Below are 20,902 nucleotides of genomic sequence, written 5' to 3' on the forward strand. Positions count from 1 at the left end.
AGTTTTCCCCCTTCATATGCTTCAGTTTATGGAAACTTAACATTTGTAATTAGTAAATAACTGGTTTTCTTAGATATTCAAGTAGTTCACAAAGAGGCAGACTACCTTAATAAAATTTAGAGGATTGAGACCCAAATGCATTGATTATCAATTTGCTATTTCTCTAAGATTCCACTTCCCATATATTAATTTATTCTTTATAAATTTGGATTTAAATTTTAAATAGGCAATATATTCACAAGGTTCAGTATATAAAAGTATATTTTTATATTTCTGTCTCCATCCTTCCTACTTTTTATTTTTTCCTGGTAGGTTCTTCCTGAAATTTTTATGCAAGTAAAGCATAAGTTAGTATATTCCAACACGTCACACTGTTCGTTTACAGAACCTGATGTGCTATGCATGTCATTCTAGGCATTACTTTTATATTTAACAATATATCTTAAATAAAATATCTCCATTTTAACACTATGAAATGCTGTTTTAAAAACAGTTGCACTGAACTCCATTATATGGATGTAACATAATCAAAACAGCTACCTACCCGTGGTATTTTGCTTGTTACAAGTCCTTTGTTAACACAAGCAATGGTGCAGTGATTCACCTTTGTCATTGACAAGTGAGCAAGTGCTTCTGCAAGATATGATCCCAGAAGACAGGTTGATGAGTCAAGTGGATATGCATACGTATAATTCGGATAGCTTCTCCCCAATGCCTCTGAAAGATTGTTACTAAAATGACTTCTTCTATAATTTTAATTTAATTTATAGTCATCATTATCTAGGACACGGTATCTGTATTAATTGAGATGTTAAAATATTCTCCTAGAATGCAATTGCCACAATAAAGCCAAAGACTGTTACTATGATGAAAATGTGGCGAATCAGAAGAGAAGTCTGAATACTGCCGGACAGTTCAGAGGAGGAGGGGTTTGCATCGATTGCCTGCAGAAAACCATGGGCATCAACTGTGAAACCTGCGTGGATGGATATTACAGACCACACAGGGTAAGAGCGCCTCAACTGTCGCCCAGCTTCACGGTAGAAAAGACATTCAGGCCGCCACGCGTCGGTCTCAGTATTGAAGACATTTCCTTTGGCAGCATTTCATCTGTATTCTTATAATACGCTGGTAGTGTTCTTCAGATATCAATTTCCTGCTCTATCCGTCCTGTTTTCTTGCTCAGAGTAGGATGTTCACCATTGTTACTTAACTTGAATTGTGGGTCTACTGGCTACATCATCTCAGAGTTTTGTGATACTAAGTGTCCATGTGGAGAGTCAGCCAATAACTAAAGCAGCTGTATCTTGCCGGTAGGAAGTGCTCACTCCTCAGTTGACACCATACATAGCTGTCAGGGGAATCCCATGGTGGCTAAGTCATAGGAGAGGCTTCTACATGTCTCCAAGAGATGGCAGAGTGAGGGGATGGGTAGCAGTGATAATGAAGAAGGATGACACTTTGCTAATGACATCAGCTGCTGTCACTGTCAAAAAGATGTTTGCACTTTTTTTCTGGCTTGACCTACACCCCGTGGGTACACAGAATCATTGTGATAGTCACATCTTGGCTAAAAAGTCAATACCTTGTCATTGGTATTATTCTCGATGTTAATACTAATATTGCTGTTATTTCTAGCAAGATAATCTAGGGCAACCTCTGCCTTTCAGGTGTCACCTTATGAAGACAACCCTTGTCATCCCTGTGACTGTGACCCTCTGGGGTCCCTCAGTTCTGTCTGTATTAAGAATGACCTTCATTCTGACTTACACAGAGGTGAGTACTTGATTCATTTTTGTGCTTGTAATTGATGTGTGTGTGTGTGTGTGTGTGTGTGTGTGTGTGTGTAAGATTTGTGCCTAGTGAGACTGTTACCACTGTGTAATAATTTGGTGGTGTGATTCTCTATTGGTTCTTTCTCTCACCACATATTTACTAAGCACCTACTACGCGTCAGGCAGTTTTCTAGGACCTAGGAACATATATATCCTCGAACAAGATGACCAAGGTCCCGACTCACAAGCAGACAATAAACGAACAAGTACATAAATAATATAAAGCCAGGTAGGAATCAGTGCCCTGGGCATAAAGCAAAATTAGGAATCGTGATGGGAGGGAGGTAGAGGGTGGAGATGGCAATGTTGGGGCGATGAAATGACATTTGAGAGGTTAATTAGCATTTGAGGAAAGAAGAAATAAGGCTCGGTGGAACAGTCAATAGCAATCACTCTACTTAGCGCTCAGAAGACATGCAGAGCCTTTAGCATACATCCTCCCACAAAGCAAACAAATCCCCCAGTTAACTTTGTAAATGTCAGTGTTCTTTCCATTTCAAAAACTGGCAAATGGACTTGCAAATACCAGAGTCTCCTGAGGCAGTTGCATCTGTCCAGAGACCCCTGTGACCCCCTCCAGGGCTCCATCACTAGAAGTGAAAATGGATATTGATCAGCAGGGAGGGATGTGCTCTCTGTGGACCCTGCTGACAAGAAGGAGGGTAAATTACAGGAGGGAATTGATTCTTCCCCGCAACTCGTGATGAGATGCTGATGATGACAGCCACCCTTGATTGGGTTCACTTGAAAATAGATATCATTTCAACTTTAAATCATAGCAAATAAAAATAATTTTACCCAATTTATAGGCAAGGAAACTGTAGCTCAGAGTACTTAAGAAACTTGGCCAAGAGTACAACTTTCAAAGCTGGAATTAGAGGCAAAGACTGCTTATTGCCCTCCGCCACTGGCTTATGTGCTTTAAAAAAAAAAAGCTTGATTTTGTGATATGATTGACCACCATACAGTACACCCATTTAAAGTGTACAGTTCATTGTGTTTCGGCATATTCATGGGTGCAGCCATCACCATAATCCAATATTGGTACATTTTCATCTCCCCATAAAGAAACCCCTTACCCATTGGCAGTTGTTGCCTGTTTTCCTCCATCCCTTTGGCCCAACTCCAAACTCTAGGCAGCCACTGATCTAATTTTTCTCTAGAGGTGTGCTTATTCTGGCCATTTCCTATAAATAGAACCATACAATATGTGGTCTTTAGTGACTGGCTTCTTTCACTGAGCATAATGTTTTCAAGGTTCATCCATGTAGCACGTGTCAGTACTTCAGTCCTTTTGATTGCTGAATAATACTCCATTGTATGCATGTTTAACTTATCCACTCATCGGTTGATGAGTATTTGGGTTGTTTCGACTTTCTGTCTATTGTGACTAATGCTGCTACAAACATTTATGTACAAGTTTTTGGGAGGATGTATGTTTCCATTTTTCTTGGCTCAATACTTCGGTATGGTATTTCTGGATCTTATGGTAACACTACGCTTAGCATTTTGAAGAAGTACTAAATGGTTTTTCAAAGCTTCTGCACCATTTTACATTCCCACCAGCCTCTGTGCTTTCCATCTCTCTTTTCTTTCTTTAAACTAGGAGTTGTCAAACTATGGTGTATGAGCCATATCTGGCACCACTGTTTTTTATAAATAAAGCTATACCCATCTGTTTATGTATTATCTGTGGCTGCTGTCAAGCAATACGGGCAAAGTTGAATAGTTGCAACAGAGACTCTGGCCAGAAAACCTAACATGTTTACTTGCTGGCCCTTTACAGAAATAGTTGGCCAACCCCTGCTTTAAACCTCTTTTACCTTCCTGTTGGGTCATTTTGCCATTTTTCTTCGCAGGGAAGTGGCCGGGTCAGTGTCCATGCAAGGAAGGTTACGCAGGAGAAAAATGTGATCGCTGCCAGTTTGGTTATAAGGGTTACCCCGCGTGTGTGCCCTGTGACTGTAACCCAGCCGGCAGCGTGAATGAGGAACCCTGCTCCGAGGCTTGTCTCTGTAAGGTATGTGTGGAGGTTAAAGCTGCCCCTGAGTTTCCTTTGAGGTTTCCTGAAAATGGGATGCATTTCATTGGCTCAGATGATCAGGTCCTAAGCAAAGCATCGAGGTGTAAGTGGAACTATCCCTTCCCCCGAGCCTTCCTGAGAAGCATGACATTATGTCACAGTGAACTGGCCACAGAATATGGCCTTGGACTTAGATGGGCACCTGATTTTCTTTTTTGGTGCCTTCTGGGTGATGGCCAGATACTCCGAAAGTATTTCTGTGACTTCCTGGTTGAAACCAAATACTGCTTTTCTTAGACCTTGGCCTAATGCCTCTTCTGTGACATCCTTTTTAAGCTTTATATTTAGAGGAGAACCAAGTAAACGCTACATTTCTAAGAACATTAATTAAAGGCAGATAGATTATTTTGGACTTCTCTTAAAAAGGAATTGAACAATGATGAGAAATGCATGAATCTGGTGCCAGGGAGGCGTTTTTTGTTTTGTTTTGTTTTGTTTTGTGGTACGCGGGCCTCTCACCGTTGTGGCCTCTCCCGTTGCGGAGCACAGGCTCCGGAGTGTCGCCCCTCCCGTTGTGGAGCACAGGCTCCGGAGGTGCAGGCTCAGCGGCCATGGCTCACGGGCCCAGCCGCTCCACGGCATGCGGGATCTTCCCGGACCAGGGCATGAACCCGTGTCCCCTGCATCGGCAGGCGGACTCTCAACCACTGCGCCACCAGGGAAGCCCCAGGGAGGCGTTTTTTGGCTCTCTGACACTAATAACCATCTCCCGCGTAATTCAGCGGACCTCTGGCTGTGTCTTGAGCTTGTTCCCATGTAAGCAGAGTCTTAGGCACGTGACATACGATGGAAAATTATCTTGAGCATTTATTAACAAGACAATTACATAGTCCTCTTCAGATTTTAAAATGCTTGAAAGATCAGCAAACATAGAAGATTTAAAACAAAACAACACGAAAAAGCCATTTAAATATAAGGAGCAAGCTCTAAGATCCCTAGCCTCAGTCTTGACTACAAAATCAAATGATAAGTATTTCAGACTATCTGGAAATCGTGACATCATGAGGCTTCGCACTGACTTTGAGTGTCTTTTTGTTTACCTGTGTCGCTGGATTGCCAGACATCTTTCTTGCTAATGTCATGTTAATGTCATTTTAGTCTGTCTACCTATTGGTTTCAAAAGCTAATTTTTTACTCCAATTTGCAGGAGAATGTTGAGGGGAAACATTGTGATCGATGCAAACCGGGATTCTATAACTTGGAGGAAAGGAACCCCCAGGGCTGCTCGGAATGCTTCTGCTTTGGTGTCTCTGACGTTTGCGACAGCCTCTCCTGGCCCATCAGTCAGGTGGGGGCATCTTTTGAGAGCCAGGAACTGTGTCAGAAAGCGATGAGGCTGTCTTTTCTGTAACACCACTCTCATCCTTTGGACCGACGTCGGCGTGGATCAAAGGCTGCCCACTTACCAAAGTGGCTAAAATTCCTAGATCAAATGTTTCATACATTTTCCTATGGAAGCAATAGGATGCTGCGGCATTGCAGAATGCATCGTGTGTAAATTTCTTCTGTGGGGAAATGCATGAAGTTGTGGGGTCAGATCTTACCCCACCAGCCCCACCCCGGTCTCAGGCCGGGAAGCACAGCAGGACCTGGGGACATGCAGAATTTTCTAGCTCGAAGAAGCAGGCGAGGTGGGAACGCAGCAGGTGGCACAGTTTATGAGGACAGGCAGGGTACTCCATTTGTTTGGGGAATCGAGAATTCAGGGGGAACTAGTTCTGGGTGAGGGCTGAGTGGGTTCTAGGGAGGACAGAGTGATGGCTGGAGGTTAGGGCTATTCCCTGACCCTCCCCCCGCCCCTTACCAGCGTCTGGGGAGCGGGGATTCGGATCAGTACTTGAGAATGGGGTGCGTTCCTGTGGGTGATCTCCTGTCATCTCTACGTAGGTGACAGATTGGGAGGTTAGGACCTGGAGGTTGTTTTATACAGTTTTTGGCATTTGGCTAAGAAGCAGGGGGCAACAACGACGTCAGAGTTAGCCAGAGACACTGTGTTCAATGCGTTTATTGAGTTCTTTGCTGTTTTTTAATCTAAGATATATACCCGTGGCCTTTACGGTTTTGCTCATTATTTGCTTCTAATTGACCTGGGTTTGGGGGACGTGTGACTCGTTCTCAGGTTTTCCGGGTCCTTTGACGAATGCAAGGGCCACTGTGTGTTAGCTCCATCCTCACCAAGCTTTCTGGGTCTGTCTCTTCACGGTGAAGATACTAACACTGGGCTGGGTGAAACCTAAGGTGACTTCGATTTCATGTTCTAAAATTCTTGGATCTTCTTTAAGGTGAAAGATATGTCTGGCTGGCTGGTCACCGACTTGGTCAGTTCCAACCAGCTCCGGTCCCAGCAGGACGCGCTGGGCGGGCGTCAGCAGATCAGCATCAACAGCTCGGCGGTGGTGCAGAGGCTGACCTCCCAGTATTACTGGTCGGCCCCAGAGGCCTACCTGGGAAACAAGGTACTTCCAGGGCCGGTGTCTGGGGCAGAGATCTCAGAGCACATTAAGGAAGAACTTGTGTTGGCTTTTCAGGTACTGTCGCTGGTCTCTTTTGAGTTTAGCAGAATATCACACAGCGTTTACTGACACCTGACTCACACGGTCTTTTCATCCTTTTAGACTTTACTGCATCTTTAAAATATGAACCTGTGTCCTTCTTGGCCCCGTAGAAGGTGGTCTGTTGTATGAAATCTTGTTCCCTCTCCCCGACAGACCTTCTGTTTTGCTCTGGGTTCCTGGGTCACCTGGGCCTTTGTGAAGGTCCCTCGCATCCCTGCCCTGTGGAGCCAGCCGTGTACCTGTCTTACCTGGCGTATAGAACCCCTGGGAAAGGTGTGCAGGAACCCTTGCACTGCCCCCTGCTTCTTTACCATGATTGTTGCTTACATGAAGTTCATGTTTAAGAACAGATAGAATCCTTTCCATTGTAAGAAAACGCTCAAAGGTGATTCCACAAAGTGGGAAGTTGGTGGCTACGATTTTACCTCTCCCTTCAATGACATGTCCTCTCCCTCCTCACCAATTAGGCAGCTTCCCTCCAGACTCTGATCGATCTGAAAATATATTCAGTGGAATCTCTCTCAATACCTACAGCTCCCTGCTCACCTTAACCAGGCCTTTGGTTTGTTTGAAGTCATGGTATATGTAGTGTAGGTCTCGTACCGTGGTACATTTCCAGTTAATTTGATGGTTATATTTTAATTTTATAGCTGTTTTGTGTATGTTTAAGTAGTGTTTATTTTTGAAAATGGTTACTTTTCCCATCAAATTATAATCTTAGAAGACATTTTCTATTTAGAATGGGATTTTATCACCAAAATTCAATAGTTTTGTTTTGTTTTCATGTCTGGAGAGCACCTCTCCAATTTTATGGTGCAAAGATTGGATTCTGAACGTTGTACCCAAGCTGGCAGAAAGAAAATCTCTCTTTTACGTTAAAGGATGTCTGACCAGGAAGGAAATCCTTAGTCCTTCCTTTAGCTGATCACATGTGTTGCTGTTGCCCTCCTATAAGCAGGGCAGTGAGCCCATGTTGAGATTGTAGTCCTGGATCACACCCCCCGCCCCCTAAAGTCCTTAAGTGAAATAAAGGTCTGTCGTGGGACTAGCACAAGTTCAGAGTAATTTACCTCGGGGTCTCTAAGAAGGAGTACATTTTTTTCTGTGCATTTAGACAATATCCTACATTTCGTGGTATCAATTAAACAGAATATTCATATAACGTGCTTCCTTTCCACTACCTTTAATGTGAAATCCTTACCTATTGTGGCCTCTGGGACACCTCGAAGCCTAGTTGTTGCCAGGTGGATCCTAGTGACCGTGTCCTCTTACCAAGGGCTATGATCCTTCCCCTCGGTGCTCATTGTCACTTAAACATTCCAGCTGACGGCGTTTGGTGGATTCCTGAAGTACGCGGTGTCTTACGAGGTCCCAGTGGAGACGGCGGACGGTGACCCCATGTCTCACGCCGACGTCATCATTAAGGTAATTGCTTTCGCATCGCTTTGCTAGAGCCGAGGGCTTCGTGGGGCAGCAGTTTTATGACTGAAGGTGGCTAAGAGAGGCCGTAGTGGCAGGAGCTCAGGGCCAGGTGGCCATTCAGCGGTGCTTTGCCTGTCTGGACTCCGCGGAGACTGGGAATTTCCAGAATTGCCTCAGGGCAGCACCTGTAGCTCTTTGCTTGCTCCTGTAGCTGACGTGTCTATTCACAATTTAGAGGGAGAGGAGTTTTTCCTCGATGTTGGGACTTCCTTTTCGGCCCCTTGGGTCCCTCTGTCCTCCCCTCCTGTAGCATCCTCCCCTCCTGTAGCATCCTCCCCACGTGAATGACTCGCCAGCAGTGCCTGGCTGTGTGGGGACCGGAGATGCATTGTCATTTTTGTCCTCTGTCCCTGTTCCTGTATCCTCACTCCCATCACAAAAAGATCCAGCAAGGCCTTGGCCTTTGCTGTACCCCTGAAACACTGTAAATCAACTATGCTTCAATTAAAAAAAAGATTAGAGGTGTCAGATTGGTTGCTTTGAGGGAAACCGTGGGCTAGTGCATGACTTTGTCTCTTTTCTGAGATCCCAGCACAGGCACAGTCTTTAGACTTATCCGAATCCCTCTGAGAGGAAGATAGTGATATGTTTTCTCTGGTCGCTCTGGACCAAGGGCTATGGACATCATTACGTGTTTGCCTGCACACGAATGAAAAGCCACGTGGCTGAATGCAAAGTCTCCTTTTAGTGTTTGATCATGAAATTGAATTATGACTATATTTCCTCTTGTTTTTAAATGTTAGGGGAATGGGCTCACTTTAAGCACGCGGGCAGAGGGCCTGTTATTGCAGCCCTATGAAGAGCACTTGAACGCGGTTAGACTCGTGCCTGAGCACTTCCGAGATTTTCATAGCAGGCGGGAGGTAGATCGCGACCAGCTGATGACCGTGCTTGCCAACGTGACGCATCTCTTGATCAGAGCCAACTACAATTCTGCAAAGATGGCTCTTTACAGGTGTGTACTGAAAAGGAGGGAAAACGGAGGTGATCTTGTCTTTATTATCATATATTTTAAGCTGGATATACTTTACTTGATTATTTTAAGGACACAGCTAATGGAACTGTCTTGGAATTATTTTTTATCACTATAATTTTATCGAAGGCATAAGAATTGTCCGTGACAAATGTATCTAGTAGGAGATAGATTTGGCGTTGGGATCAGAAACTTTCAGGGTGGATTTTTGAGAAACGCCCAATGAGGTGACGGTTGTTAACTGTGTTGCATCTGGTTTTCACCCTCCTGATGTTAATGGTCTTAGGTTTTCACAAACTATTTAAGCTCATGAGTCCATCCTTAGTCGTTTTGTTACTTTGAGAAGGTCAGTTTCTGGCAATGCCAGGCTAAGCATACATGTTGGACGCAGCTAAAGCAAACAGAGAACTGCACATTCAGGACAATCTCTCTGCACTAGAGAGAGTTCAACTGCATGGGTTCGTTCTCCTGGAGTTCCTTCTTCGGAACGGGCTTCTCAGAGCCTTCCCACGGCTGTGTATGGACAGCAGCTCGTCTTGTACCAAATGTCCAAGGCATTTCCAGGGACTAATGACAGCCCCCAGAAAGCGTACTGTTGTGAAAATCTTTACTTACTTACAAAAATCACATCACCATTTTGTTTGAATTAAATCTTTCTTAGGAATTCGTCTTCTTTGAGGTGTTAGATGCCGTGTGCGAGTGTGTAAGTCCTGTAACGGCCCTGCCTGTTTGTCTGTTTGCAGGTTGGATTCTGTCTCTCTGGACACAGCCAGCCCTAACGTTATAGACCTGTCCCTGGCCACGGCGGTGGAGCACTGCGAGTGTCCCCAAGGCTATGTGGGCATCTCTTGTGAGGTAACACTCTTCCCCGCTTCCTGTCTTCTTCCTTTTCTCCTTCCTACGGGGTTGGGGGAGAAGCACATTGAAGGTGATGTCGTGATGCGTGTTTGAATTTTAACATTGGAAACCCAGTGTTTCTAAACATCAGGCTTTTGGAGGCTATTGGAACATTGGAAACACATTGTTTAAGGAAATCTAATTCCTCTGGGGCATCTGGGAATACCCTAAGTAAGTGTCACTGTCCTGCTTAGTCAACAGGAAAGTTGAAACACCCATGCCATATTTTGCATTTCTAAGGAGGATTGAATTTGATTGTATTTGAACATTTACCAATCACCAACATGCGACCCCTGGAAAGCTTTAGACAAGCCAGGCCTTTTTGGAGACCTTTGATGGCCCCAGGCTATGTTCCTTAGGTGGGCTCTACCTCACATATGCAGGATGTGAAACTATACTTGCAGTCCTGGATGAAAGTAATCTGTCGCTTAAAATTTTTGAAATATTTTTTGAAATTATTTGGACATACATATTGATAGTAACTCTCTCTTACTGAGAACTTTCTACGCATTTGGCACTATTCTGAGCCCCTTCCATACGTTACCTCATTTAATCCTTACAACAATCCTATCAGGTAGGCCCTTCGTATACTTTCTGTTCCGTAGATTAGGAAATGGAGACACAGAGAGGTTAAGTAACTTGACCAAGGTCACACAGCTAGGAAGTGGTCTTTGAACTTCATCCCTGCTAATTGCCATGAGGTCCTGCCTCTCACGAGCCCATGACTGACTGTGATTGTGAACATTTGTCATTGGCTGTGATTTCTTGGCAAGCATTTTTACAAAGTGAGAACATTTAACCTATAATATGTTTCTCTCTTTATTAGCTTTGCAGTTAATAAAGTTGGCCTAAAGCTTCGTGGTGTACATATTTAATTAAATATTTTTATTTCTATTTTAAATATTTTACAATCTTTTTTTTGGCCACAGGGTCAGGACCAATGAACTTATTTTTACATCTCATTTATTTTTAGGACCAGCAAATGTCCATAAGTCCTAATCCCTGCGGGCCTAGTGCTTAATGGATAAATGACCCTCAGACCACCTCATAGGATGTGGATGTGGCCTTAGGGGAGCCACAGGTAGAGCAGGGACAAACGTAGAAGTGGGAGCCCAGCCAACTGGACTGGGAGGGGACAGCAGGGAGCATCTGCTATTAGAGAACAGGTGGGCGGGGCTTTGTTCCCGGAAATGTTGGTGTGCTAGGGTTGTTGGCTCAAGCATCACATAGGAAGCTCAAGACTCCTTTGCAAGAGTTTGTGTTAAGCAGAAGTACTCATTCTTTTATCCAGCTCTTACTCAGAAGCTGACTTAAAGAATCAGGCAGCTATTGGTTGGGAATGGAATTTGGGGGAGCCCTGTAGCCGTGACACAGACCCCCAGGCAGCTGCCTGCTCAGTGCCTGTCTGTAGACAAGTCCACCGTCCCCGGGGGAGCCTGACTGCGGAGCGAGGTCGGGGGTCGGGGGGGGAGGTGTAAGGGGACTTTCCCAAGGTCAGTGTGAATGAAGGCATTCTATATTATTACTATAATGAAATGCTCTTTAAGAATTCTTAGGACAATAAAAAGCAAATCCACACCCCCTCCTCCCATGCCCCCAAGGGAGTGTGCCAACCTCCTAATTAATTACTCCCCGGTCTGCACTCTGGATGCGTTTTTTGTCTGCTGTGGCCCCGGGCAGCCCGTGGACGCGGGTCTTGGAGGTGTGCACACCTGGCGTGGAATCACTGCATGGGTGCCATGGACCGTAGCTAACGCGCCGCGTTCCGGATTCCAAGTCTATCACATAGAGAGCCGATTTCTCAGGGTCGTCACAAGGGCGACATGAAGTACAGCGTCCGGGGTGGCTCCCTGCCCTTGAGCACCCATGTTGCCTGTCCAGCGCGTAGCCAGAGGAAGCTCACCTGCGTCGTTTGCTCTCTTAAACTGATGCCGTTTGACGCAGACCTGCATATAACGCTTTGACGGCAACATTTACTAAATTTTAAGCACAAGAAAAAGTGTCGAGAGAAATAAATCCCCTTGACTGAAACAGCCTTGATTAAAAGGCTGTTGCATGATTTCTAAGACTATTGCAGTGGAAAACCACTCTGATGTACTCTGACTCATTACGTAGCCCTTACATTTTTGTGTGCATGTTTCTACCTTTAAGATATATAAGGAACTAGATTATGGTGATGGTTGCACGACTCAGTAAACTTACTAAAAAAAAAAATCATTGAATCGTATGCTTAATATGGGTGCATTTTATGGCACGTTTGGGCAAAAAAAATAAGTTTCCATTCATGGAAAATTGAACGGTTTATGTTTCTAACGTACTGGGAAGAAGATGATTTGCGTTTTGTGTAAATTTGCCTTCACCTGGACAGTCACCTGTCCTTCTTTTGCAGTCCTGTCTCCCTGGCTATTACCGCGTGGATGGAATACTCTTTGGAGGAATCTGTCAGCCCTGTGAATGCCACGGCCATGCAGCCGAGTGTGACGTTCATGGCGTTTGCTTTGTGAGTCTGGCTGAGACCTTGAGTGCGTGCCCTCCTCCCAGCCTGAAGCCCTCACTGTACAGAAGTGATTAAAAAGAAGCTTCCTCCACAGGGAATATCCCTGCCCTTGTGGACCCCAGAGGAAATCTGCAGGTTTAAGTTTAAGTCGTAAAATGTTTCCTGCTTTTTTCCTTCTTTTTTTTGTGAAGAAGAGTTGCTTTGGTGATAGCAGAAAAGAGATGTATAATTTCACTGCAGGTTTTTTATTAGAACAATAAGTAATGATTTACTTCGCAAGATTAAAAAACAATATAAAGGGAGAAAACGTCCACTGATTAAATAAAAAGGATCAGATCGTTTCAATGCAAGTGCTAGTAGATTTTAACATTATAGTACATAGTATATCGTAAGAGGAATAATAAAAATTTCTAGTAATCTCACTCATTTGTATAATATATCATGCTTCATAGATGTTAGTTCAGATAAACTCTGCAAACAAGTACCTCTTTCATGCAGTTGGAGTTGAAATAGGGCTTAGCAAATATGTAGTTAATCTTGAGAATGAACTTTGGGGCAGATACAGGGCAAGACTTGTTTTTTAACTTCAGTCAGGAATTCTTTTAGGCTCTTATGCCTGGGAGCCAGGCCACACTCCTGGGTTCTAATGGATTCACTGCTCAGAGATGGAGTGAATGCATATGGTAATCAGCTGAACCCTATTCACTGCACAGGGGAAGGATCATGCTTTTTCCAAAAGAGCTTGATTGAGTCACAGGCTTAGGAAAAATTAACGATCAGACCCATGGGGAAGATATCGGCATGATGCCGCTGATTGCTTTTTCTCTCTAGAGCCGAATTTTTCTTTTTCTCTGCAAGTACAGCTTTTGTTCTGTTTTTTGTCCATGTCTTTGTTCTGTAAGTGAAGCATCTGTAGGATGGCGTGGAATGATGTTTGCATGCATACTCAGTCCCTCCAGAATAATTTCCTCAGGTGCAACTTCCCACAAGGAAGGGAGGTCGCTGCTTTTTTTTTTTTTTTTTTAATTTATTTATTTGGCTGTGTTGGGTCTTTGTTGCTGCGCGCAGGCTTTCTCTAGTTGCGGTGAGCGGTGGCTACTCTTAGTTGCGGTGCACAGGCCTCTCACTGTGGTGGCTTCTCTTATTTCAGAGCACGGACTCTAGGTGCTTGGGCTTCAGTAGTTGTGACGTGTGGGCTCAGTAGTTGTGGCACACGGACTTAGTTGCTCCGCGGCACGTGGGATCTTCCCGGACCAGGGCTCAAACCCGTGTCCCCTGCATTGGCAGGCAGATTCTTAACCACTGCACCACCAGGGAAGTCCTGGTCACTGCTTTTTTAAAACCTCTCCCCCTGCCATTTTGGTTTGGAGGCCTCTGCCAACACTTGGGGGTGGTCAGCAGGTCGTGGTTGTACCACCTATGGCTTTAGTGACAGGCAGGCTGGAAGAAGATTTGCACATGCTTCTGTTAATATATATTTCCAAAAATATATTCTCCTATGAAAGTGAAGATGCTAAATAGCCTTAAAGCTCTAAGTATAGAAAATAATAATAATTTTTATAGTTTAAAATTTTTTAAGGAATAATTTCAGATTTACAGAAAGGTTAGAAAAATAGGATAGAGAGTTCCCGTGTAAGCATCACCCTGTTTCCCCGGATGCTGATCTTACACAATCTGTATGGTTATCAAAACTCAGAAATTAACATGGTACAGTCCCATCAACTAAATGTCAGATTCCATTCAGGTTTCATCCTTTTCCTTTCCAGCATCAAACCTACCGTCCCATACTGCATTTAGTGGCTTTGCCTCCTTCTCCAGGCTGTGACAGTTCCTGATTTTCAGGACTAGGGCACGTTTGAGATCTTTGGACCGTCTGTGGACTGTCCCTTAGCTGGAGCTGGTCCACTTTCTCGTGATGAGATTGAGGTTATCCGTTTCCGGTGAGAGGACCTTGAGGTGACGTGCCCTCCCAGTGCGTGCTGTCAGGGTCCGTGATGCCACTGGCTTCTTCTGGGGGACGTTAATTAGCCTGGGTCACTCGGATAAGGGGGTCTCTGCCAGGTTTTTCCGTGGTGAAATTATTATTTTTCCTTTTTTTAAGTAATTAAAGGAGAAGAGTAATAAAAATTTAGATTGGAATACAGGGAAATATAGAAACTTGGTAATATCACTTATCTGTTTAATCTACTTTGCTTTTTAAATTCTATTTTAAAAAGAAACCTTTAATTCTTCCTTTTGCATAGCTGTAAATAGCCCCTGGCCTTCTATATAGTTATCTAGATTCTAGGGGTTGACTCCTTATATACATTTTATTAGAGAGAAGTTTCCAGTTGTTCTTAGTGCTCCTATTCTTGTTTTCTTTTTTTTTTTTTTTTTTTTTTGTGGTACGCGGGCCTCTCACTGTTGTGGCCTCTCCCGTTGCGGAGCACAGGCTCCGGATGCGCAGGCTCAGCGGCCATGGCTCACCGGCCCAGCCGCTCCGCGGCACGTGGGATCCTCCCGGACCGGGGCACGAACCCGCGTCCCCTGCATCGGCAGGCGGATTCTCAACCACTGCGCCACCAGGGAAGCCCCTTGTTTTCTTTTTAAGACTATTTTTAGAGTAGTTTTAGGTTTACAGCGAAGTTGAGAAGGTATAGAGATTTCTGATCTACCCCTCTGTCGGCACCCATGCTCATACGCCCCCATTATCAACATCCCCCCCCCCAGAGTCGTGCATTTGTTACAATTAGTGACCCCACGCTGACACATCACAGCCACCCAGAGTCCATAGTTTACCTGTGTCCTTATTCTTTTCTCTGAGCTCTCTCTGCTTTTACTCCAAGGAGAAATCAATTTCTTTTCTTTGGAAAGACAGGGGCATAAAATGCAGTCGTGCATGTCTTGGGCCCTCCTGGTTTTCCTTTTCCAATCAAGAGAAGATGTGCTCGCTCCCCAAGGAGTTGAGCATTCCTACCCCTTCACGTTCCAGATCCACCAACAGGGATCATCACTTAAAGGGATGTTGGCGCCCGCCTGAGAAAGCACTGAAACAGCCCTTCAGCAGGTTTTTCAACAGAACTACATCGTAGTTTTCCCAAGGAGAAAGAAGACCCAATCTGGCCCTTTGAGGAAAGAAAGCAAATCAGAGACATTAGCAATTGAGCATAATCAAATAGATTTTAATGAAGCTAATTATTTTGCATAATTCTTTTAGCACAACCATGTAGCTCTTTACCAAGGCCAGTTGCATTTTGCGTAGATTTGGGTTAATGATCAAAACCAAGGTCATATGAGGGATGAAAAGAAAAAAGAAAAGCACGTGGACGTCATCTGGAAGCTTTTTTAGAAACTCAAAATCGCAGACCTCCAGCATCAGAGTCAGCATTTAACCCACATGATCTGTATACACATTCAAATTTGGAAGCTCTGGTCTGGGATAACCCTAAATAAAACTGGTGAAACCGTGATATAGAGGATGCAACACAATTAAATTGAACAGATGGGAAAACTTTTATCAATCTCAGGAATGATAGAAAAGTATGTAGTTAGCAACCGGAAATATTATTTGAATAGTCAGATGAAAAATGTCCAGTAAATGTGTGTAAAATGAGTGGCTTTAACAGAAGGGGTATAAAAGGACATGGAAGACCCCAAGGGAGAGGCAGTGAGAGGAGAGGGCCCCCAGGCGGGGCTGGGGCTGGGAGTACGGGCAGGGGAGGACAGAGGTTGTAGGAGAGAGCTTCTAGGTGGCATCAGCACCAGGTGGGGGCAATAGGGAGACCAAGTCACGGGAGAAGAGGAGCCTGGAAGGAACGGGCAGGAGAGGAGCCGCCCAGGGGCCCGTCTCCCGCGCACCTCCTACACCTGACGCAGGCTGATTTCACTGTCTAAAGAGGTGTTTTAAATGAGAAAAAGAAATCTTTAGTAATTATTCATGTATTTACCATTTCCTATGTTCTCCATGCCTTAGTGTAAATTCAGGATTTCCTGGACTGTCTCCGGGGGAAAGACATGCAATTGCAGGACCCATCCTGCTGTCTCCCTTCCCTCCACATCCTGCACCTCCGCTGTCCAGGGTCTGAGAGCAGCTCTTTGATGTATTCCGTTCCTACAGAGGGCAAGTCTGCTGCGTTACTCTGACACGGTTGGAAATGAAAGGTCTTATGCTTCCCATTTACATAAGTTAAAAATTTTTATCAGCAAATCTGGAAACAGGCAACCCCTCCTCATATAAGAGAGTTTGGTGACTTGCTTTAGCGTTTTGCCTTTTTTCTTCACTTGGACTTCAAGTTGTTTGAAGGTGAATCTGAGACTCCTTTAAGGAGGCCTGAGCCGAGTCTTCTTTCCATGCGTGTGTCGTAGGCATGCCAGCACAACACCACCGGGAATCACTGCGAGCGCTGCCTGCCCGGCTTCTACGGGCTGCCTTCCCGAGGGACCCCTGGGGACTGCCAGCCGTGTGCCTGCCCTCTCTCCGCGGCCTCCAACAAGTAAGCCCGGCTCCTCCACCAGCCGATCCTGCCCCGCGTGGCCTGGGCCTCTATCCAGACGTGCACTGATATCTTCAGAGCAAGACCTGTGTGTAATGAGAGTGTTAATTTTGCCCTGAGGCAATTAATTGGGATTAGAGATGGAGGAACAGATTCTCTCTTCTTTAAAAAAAAAAAAACCAAAAAACTTTGATGTATTAAATTATGGAAGGCAAGTTGTGTGAAGGCAAGGACATTTGCATGGCCTCTTTTCCCCTTGGTCTAATGTTGGCCATCAGTTCCTTCACACGTATATGTTGTGTGCCTACCACTGGACTAAGAGGCAGAGGAGATGCAGAGATGAATAAAACATGTTCCTGGGCTTCAGGAGTATTTGAGCTAATGACCAAGATATGTAAATACAAGGCTCATTGAGAATGGGCTGAATTCATTTAGTTAATTCAGCAAATCTTTACTGAGCGCCTGGTATATGCTGGGCATCATGGTAGGTGTCCTGAGTATCAAACTGTTCCTCCGTGGCTGCCAACGCCATGGAATCCACAGTGCGGTCACGAGGGCAGGGGACGTGGGCCCACTGCGCAGAGGGAATCTGTGCGGGGCGACTCCCTGTGGAAGCTCTCCATCTGAGACTTGAAGGATGAGAGGGGGTTTGAGGGCAGCGGAGGAGAAGGGCCTGCCAGGCGGGAAGAAGTGGTGCCGAGGTCCGGCAGCGTGAGGTGCAGGTCGGATTGGGGAGCTGCAGGTGGTCCCGGGGCGCAGAGCACCAGGGGAGGCGGAGGACAGTTACCGTCAAGGCCTCGGCCAACATGCTGGGGCTCGTGTGCCCCCGGGCCAGCGGTTTGAAAGCCTCTCTCACCGTGTACCCTTTAGAACTCTCCCCCGATCCGCGCCTAGAGGACTCTCCTAGGGGGATTTTTGTTTGGAACTCCAGTGTACAAAACAGCGATCGGGGCTGCTCTGGTGAGATCGTGGGGGCCTCGCTATGGCCCCCAGGCCTCCCTTCGCGGTCCTCCCAACCCCCAGGAATGGAGTGTGAAGGGACCTCGGTCTGCATGGGCCCCTCGGGGGATCCTGGTGACCCTCACTGAAGTGCGGAGCCCCTTGGCTCTGTCCTGTAAGCGGGCTCACTCTTGGCCCGTGTGGGCAGCTCTAAGGCAGGCAGCCCGGTCCCGGGAACTCGAGGAGAGGAACTCTGCCCGAGCGTCGGAGCCGGCCTCCTGGAGGAGGGGACCGCTGAGCTGGGCCTTGGGGGTGAGCCGGTGAACCCGGGCAGATGGGGAGAAGCGCAGTCCGGGCCGAGGGTCGAACAGGGGCAGGGAGTGCCCAGTGCCCACAGGCGGGCTGCGTGGCCTGGGGCCTTGGGTTCTGGGCCAAGGAGTGAGGACACGGTGAAAGTTCGTAAGGACAGGAGTGGTAGAAACTAAGCATTTTAATAGTTAGGAATTCTGCACCATCCACTGGAGAACTGCATTCATTTCTGCTGCTTTGTCAGTTTCAGCCCCACCTGCCACCTCAACGACGGAGATGAAGTGTTCTGTGACCAGTGCGCCCCGGGATACGCGGGGGATTGGTGCGAGAGGTACTCTGCTTCGCTCGACCGGTTTCCAAAAATGTTTTTACTATAAATTCTGTGTTTATTTTTGAATGTGTGGTTAAGTGTGGCTTTAGAGCTTTTGGTATGTCATTATTATTCCATCGGATCACAGAGAAAAACCAGCCGATCGATTAAAAAATTCATGTTGGCAGTCCCTGGGGATTTTTTGATCTCCTTGAGCTAATCTCAGTTTTCATCAATATCAGTCGGAAACTGCCAGGAGTCAGTACTTCTGTTCATACGTTTGAATGTCCCATTACTCTGGATGATTCCATAGGCAAGGGGTGGTTTGATTTAATAGTTGTCTTCTGGCGCCTGGAAGCCAGGGTTGTCTGTCCCGCGTGTACGTCTCGGTGCCAAGTCTGGCTGGACTCCGTGGGAGGTGACATCGCTGAGTGGTGGGATGCGGGTCGAATTGTCTGGGGCCGGAGCATGTCCCCGGGATGTTTGGCTCCTTTTGGACGCCCTCCCCGTGCCTCACAATGAGTGACGGGAATCTGTGAATGCCTGCACTCGAGCAGCATTCCTCTCACGGTAAATCTTCGGTAAAGAGTCGATGTGATTGATTAACTACTCAGAGAGTCCCTGAATGGTGGGGTAATGTCTACAGTAATCGCATTTGGTTGCATCCCTCTCTCAATCTTTTATATAGATGTGCAGACGGTTACTTTGGAAACCCAACAGTGCCCGGAGATTCTTGTGTCCCGTGTAACTGCAGTGGCAATGTGGACCCCTTGGAGGCCGGGAGCTGTGATTCCGTCACCGGAGAATGCCTGAGATGCGTTGGGAACACCGATGGCCCCCACTGTGAGAGGTGTGCCTACGGGTTCTATGGGGACGCCGTGACTGCGAAAAACTGCCGCGGTGAGTGTGTGAGCCAGCGGTCTGGTCCATTACTTATCACCCTGTGAAGTCTCCATCCGTTTACTTACTTGCATCAAAAAGTGCTTGGCCCAGGAGGTCACTTGACCCAATCTGCGCTGGGTTAGCTTGATCAGTTACTCCAAATGAAGGTCAGATGGCCTAGAAAACATGCGCCCTCTTCCATTTCAGGAGAAAGTGGTCCTTCACAGGGTGCTGGCACTGTTCCCAGTGACCAAGGAGGCGAAGGAAGCCTGTCCCGTTTGTCAGGGAGATGCTACGGGCTTCGTGAGGCAGATGGGATTTCAGGACGTGGAATGGGAAATGGGGAGACCCTAGCCCCCCAGACTGGTGCGTCTCAGTGGTCTGCGCCTGAGTCACCCATCCCCACGTCGCTCGGCAGGGCTCTCTGCTTAGACCCTTGAAATTACACACCGTGTAAAACCAGTTACTTAGAAAAGTAGGTTTTCAAACTCCTAGAATGACAAACTTATAACCTTAGGGCTGATAACAGCTCTCAGATTTTTTCACACAGTTCTTGAAAAAGGAATGAAAGAGTAAAAGTGACAATTATAAATTATTTCGATAATTTCCTATAAATGCTGGTCCTACTGTGCTGTTACAACGTGGAGACACAAGAGGGAGCTAGCGATCCAGAAAAGATGTTTTCCTAGGACCACGTCAAGAGATTGACAAGCTTCTGTTGCCCTGGGCCTATGAACCCGACCTTCAGCACCTTGACTGGTTATCATAGGTAGATAATTATGATAACCGGTAATTGTATAAAGCTTCAAAGTTTATGGAATGCTTTCACAATTCTCATGGCATTTCTTTTCATCCTTACTGCAAACCTTGATGATTAATTTCTTAGTTCATTTGTCATTTATTCAGTGTCTGTCACTTCCCTGGCACTATGCCAAATGTGTGATTGGAGTTGGAAATTTATTTAATCAGACTTGAAAATCCCAAGTCTATTTGAGAGCTACACAGGATGGAGTAGGAGAGAGGCACGTGTGTGGATTCAGGGCTTTGGAGTCTGACTAGTTTAGAGTCCAGGACTGGTCACCAACCAGCCCTGTGACATTAGGCAAATTTTATGAACCTCTCCTAGCAACTATTTCTTCATACATAAAATGGACATAATTATACATGTACACTAAGGCCTTTCTGAAAAGTCAATGGGATGACAAATTTAAAGTTCTAGACAGTAAATAAATGGTAGCTATTACAATTGCTGGTAATAAGAGCAGTCATTTTTATCATTTTTCTGTATCAATGCTGTCCGACAGAAATGTAAGTCACACATGTAATTTAAAATTTTCTAGTAACCACCTTTTAAAAAGTATAAAGAAACAGGTGAAATATATTTTAATAATACATTTTATTTAACTCAATATATAGAAAGTATTATCATTTTATCATGTAATCAAGTTTTCAAAGTATTAATTAACTGTTTTCTTTCTTTTTAATACTGTCCTCAAAATTCAGTGTGTGTTTTATAGCCCATCTCGATTAGGATGCTAAGTTTTCATCAGAAATATTTGATCTGCATTTAGATTACATAAAATTCAGTGTTGAAGAAATGGATTCATACACCCAAGTTGTTCAAATATATTTGAAAGTTTTCCATCATGTTTTCCTTTATGTGCATTC

At 45.4% G+C, this 20,902-nt stretch overlaps 1 protein-coding gene across 1 annotated transcript in view; it reads left to right on the forward strand.

Moving 5' to 3' along the window:
• LAMA1 (laminin subunit alpha 1) overlaps nt 1-20,902 on the forward strand; it is a 145,655-nt gene that overhangs the window by 49,511 nt on the left and 75,242 nt on the right. Inside the window, exons 8-19 of the mRNA XM_055080335.1 lie at nt 829-1,007; nt 1,671-1,776; nt 3,695-3,855; nt 5,066-5,206; nt 6,201-6,374; nt 7,797-7,898; nt 8,699-8,910; nt 9,672-9,783; nt 12,215-12,325; nt 16,667-16,794; nt 18,287-18,373; nt 19,041-19,252. Coding sequence (XP_054936310.1) covers nt 829-1,007; nt 1,671-1,776; nt 3,695-3,855; nt 5,066-5,206; nt 6,201-6,374; nt 7,797-7,898; nt 8,699-8,910; nt 9,672-9,783; nt 12,215-12,325; nt 16,667-16,794; nt 18,287-18,373; nt 19,041-19,252 — 1,725 coding nt within the window. The remainder of the gene's footprint in view (nt 1-828; nt 1,008-1,670; nt 1,777-3,694; nt 3,856-5,065; nt 5,207-6,200; nt 6,375-7,796; nt 7,899-8,698; nt 8,911-9,671; nt 9,784-12,214; nt 12,326-16,666; nt 16,795-18,286; nt 18,374-19,040; nt 19,253-20,902) is intronic.

This window comes from Physeter macrocephalus, chromosome 19, assembly GCF_002837175.3.
Source record: "Physeter macrocephalus isolate SW-GA chromosome 19, ASM283717v5, whole genome shotgun sequence".
Classification (NCBI taxonomy): domain Eukaryota; kingdom Metazoa; phylum Chordata; class Mammalia; order Artiodactyla; family Physeteridae; genus Physeter; species Physeter macrocephalus.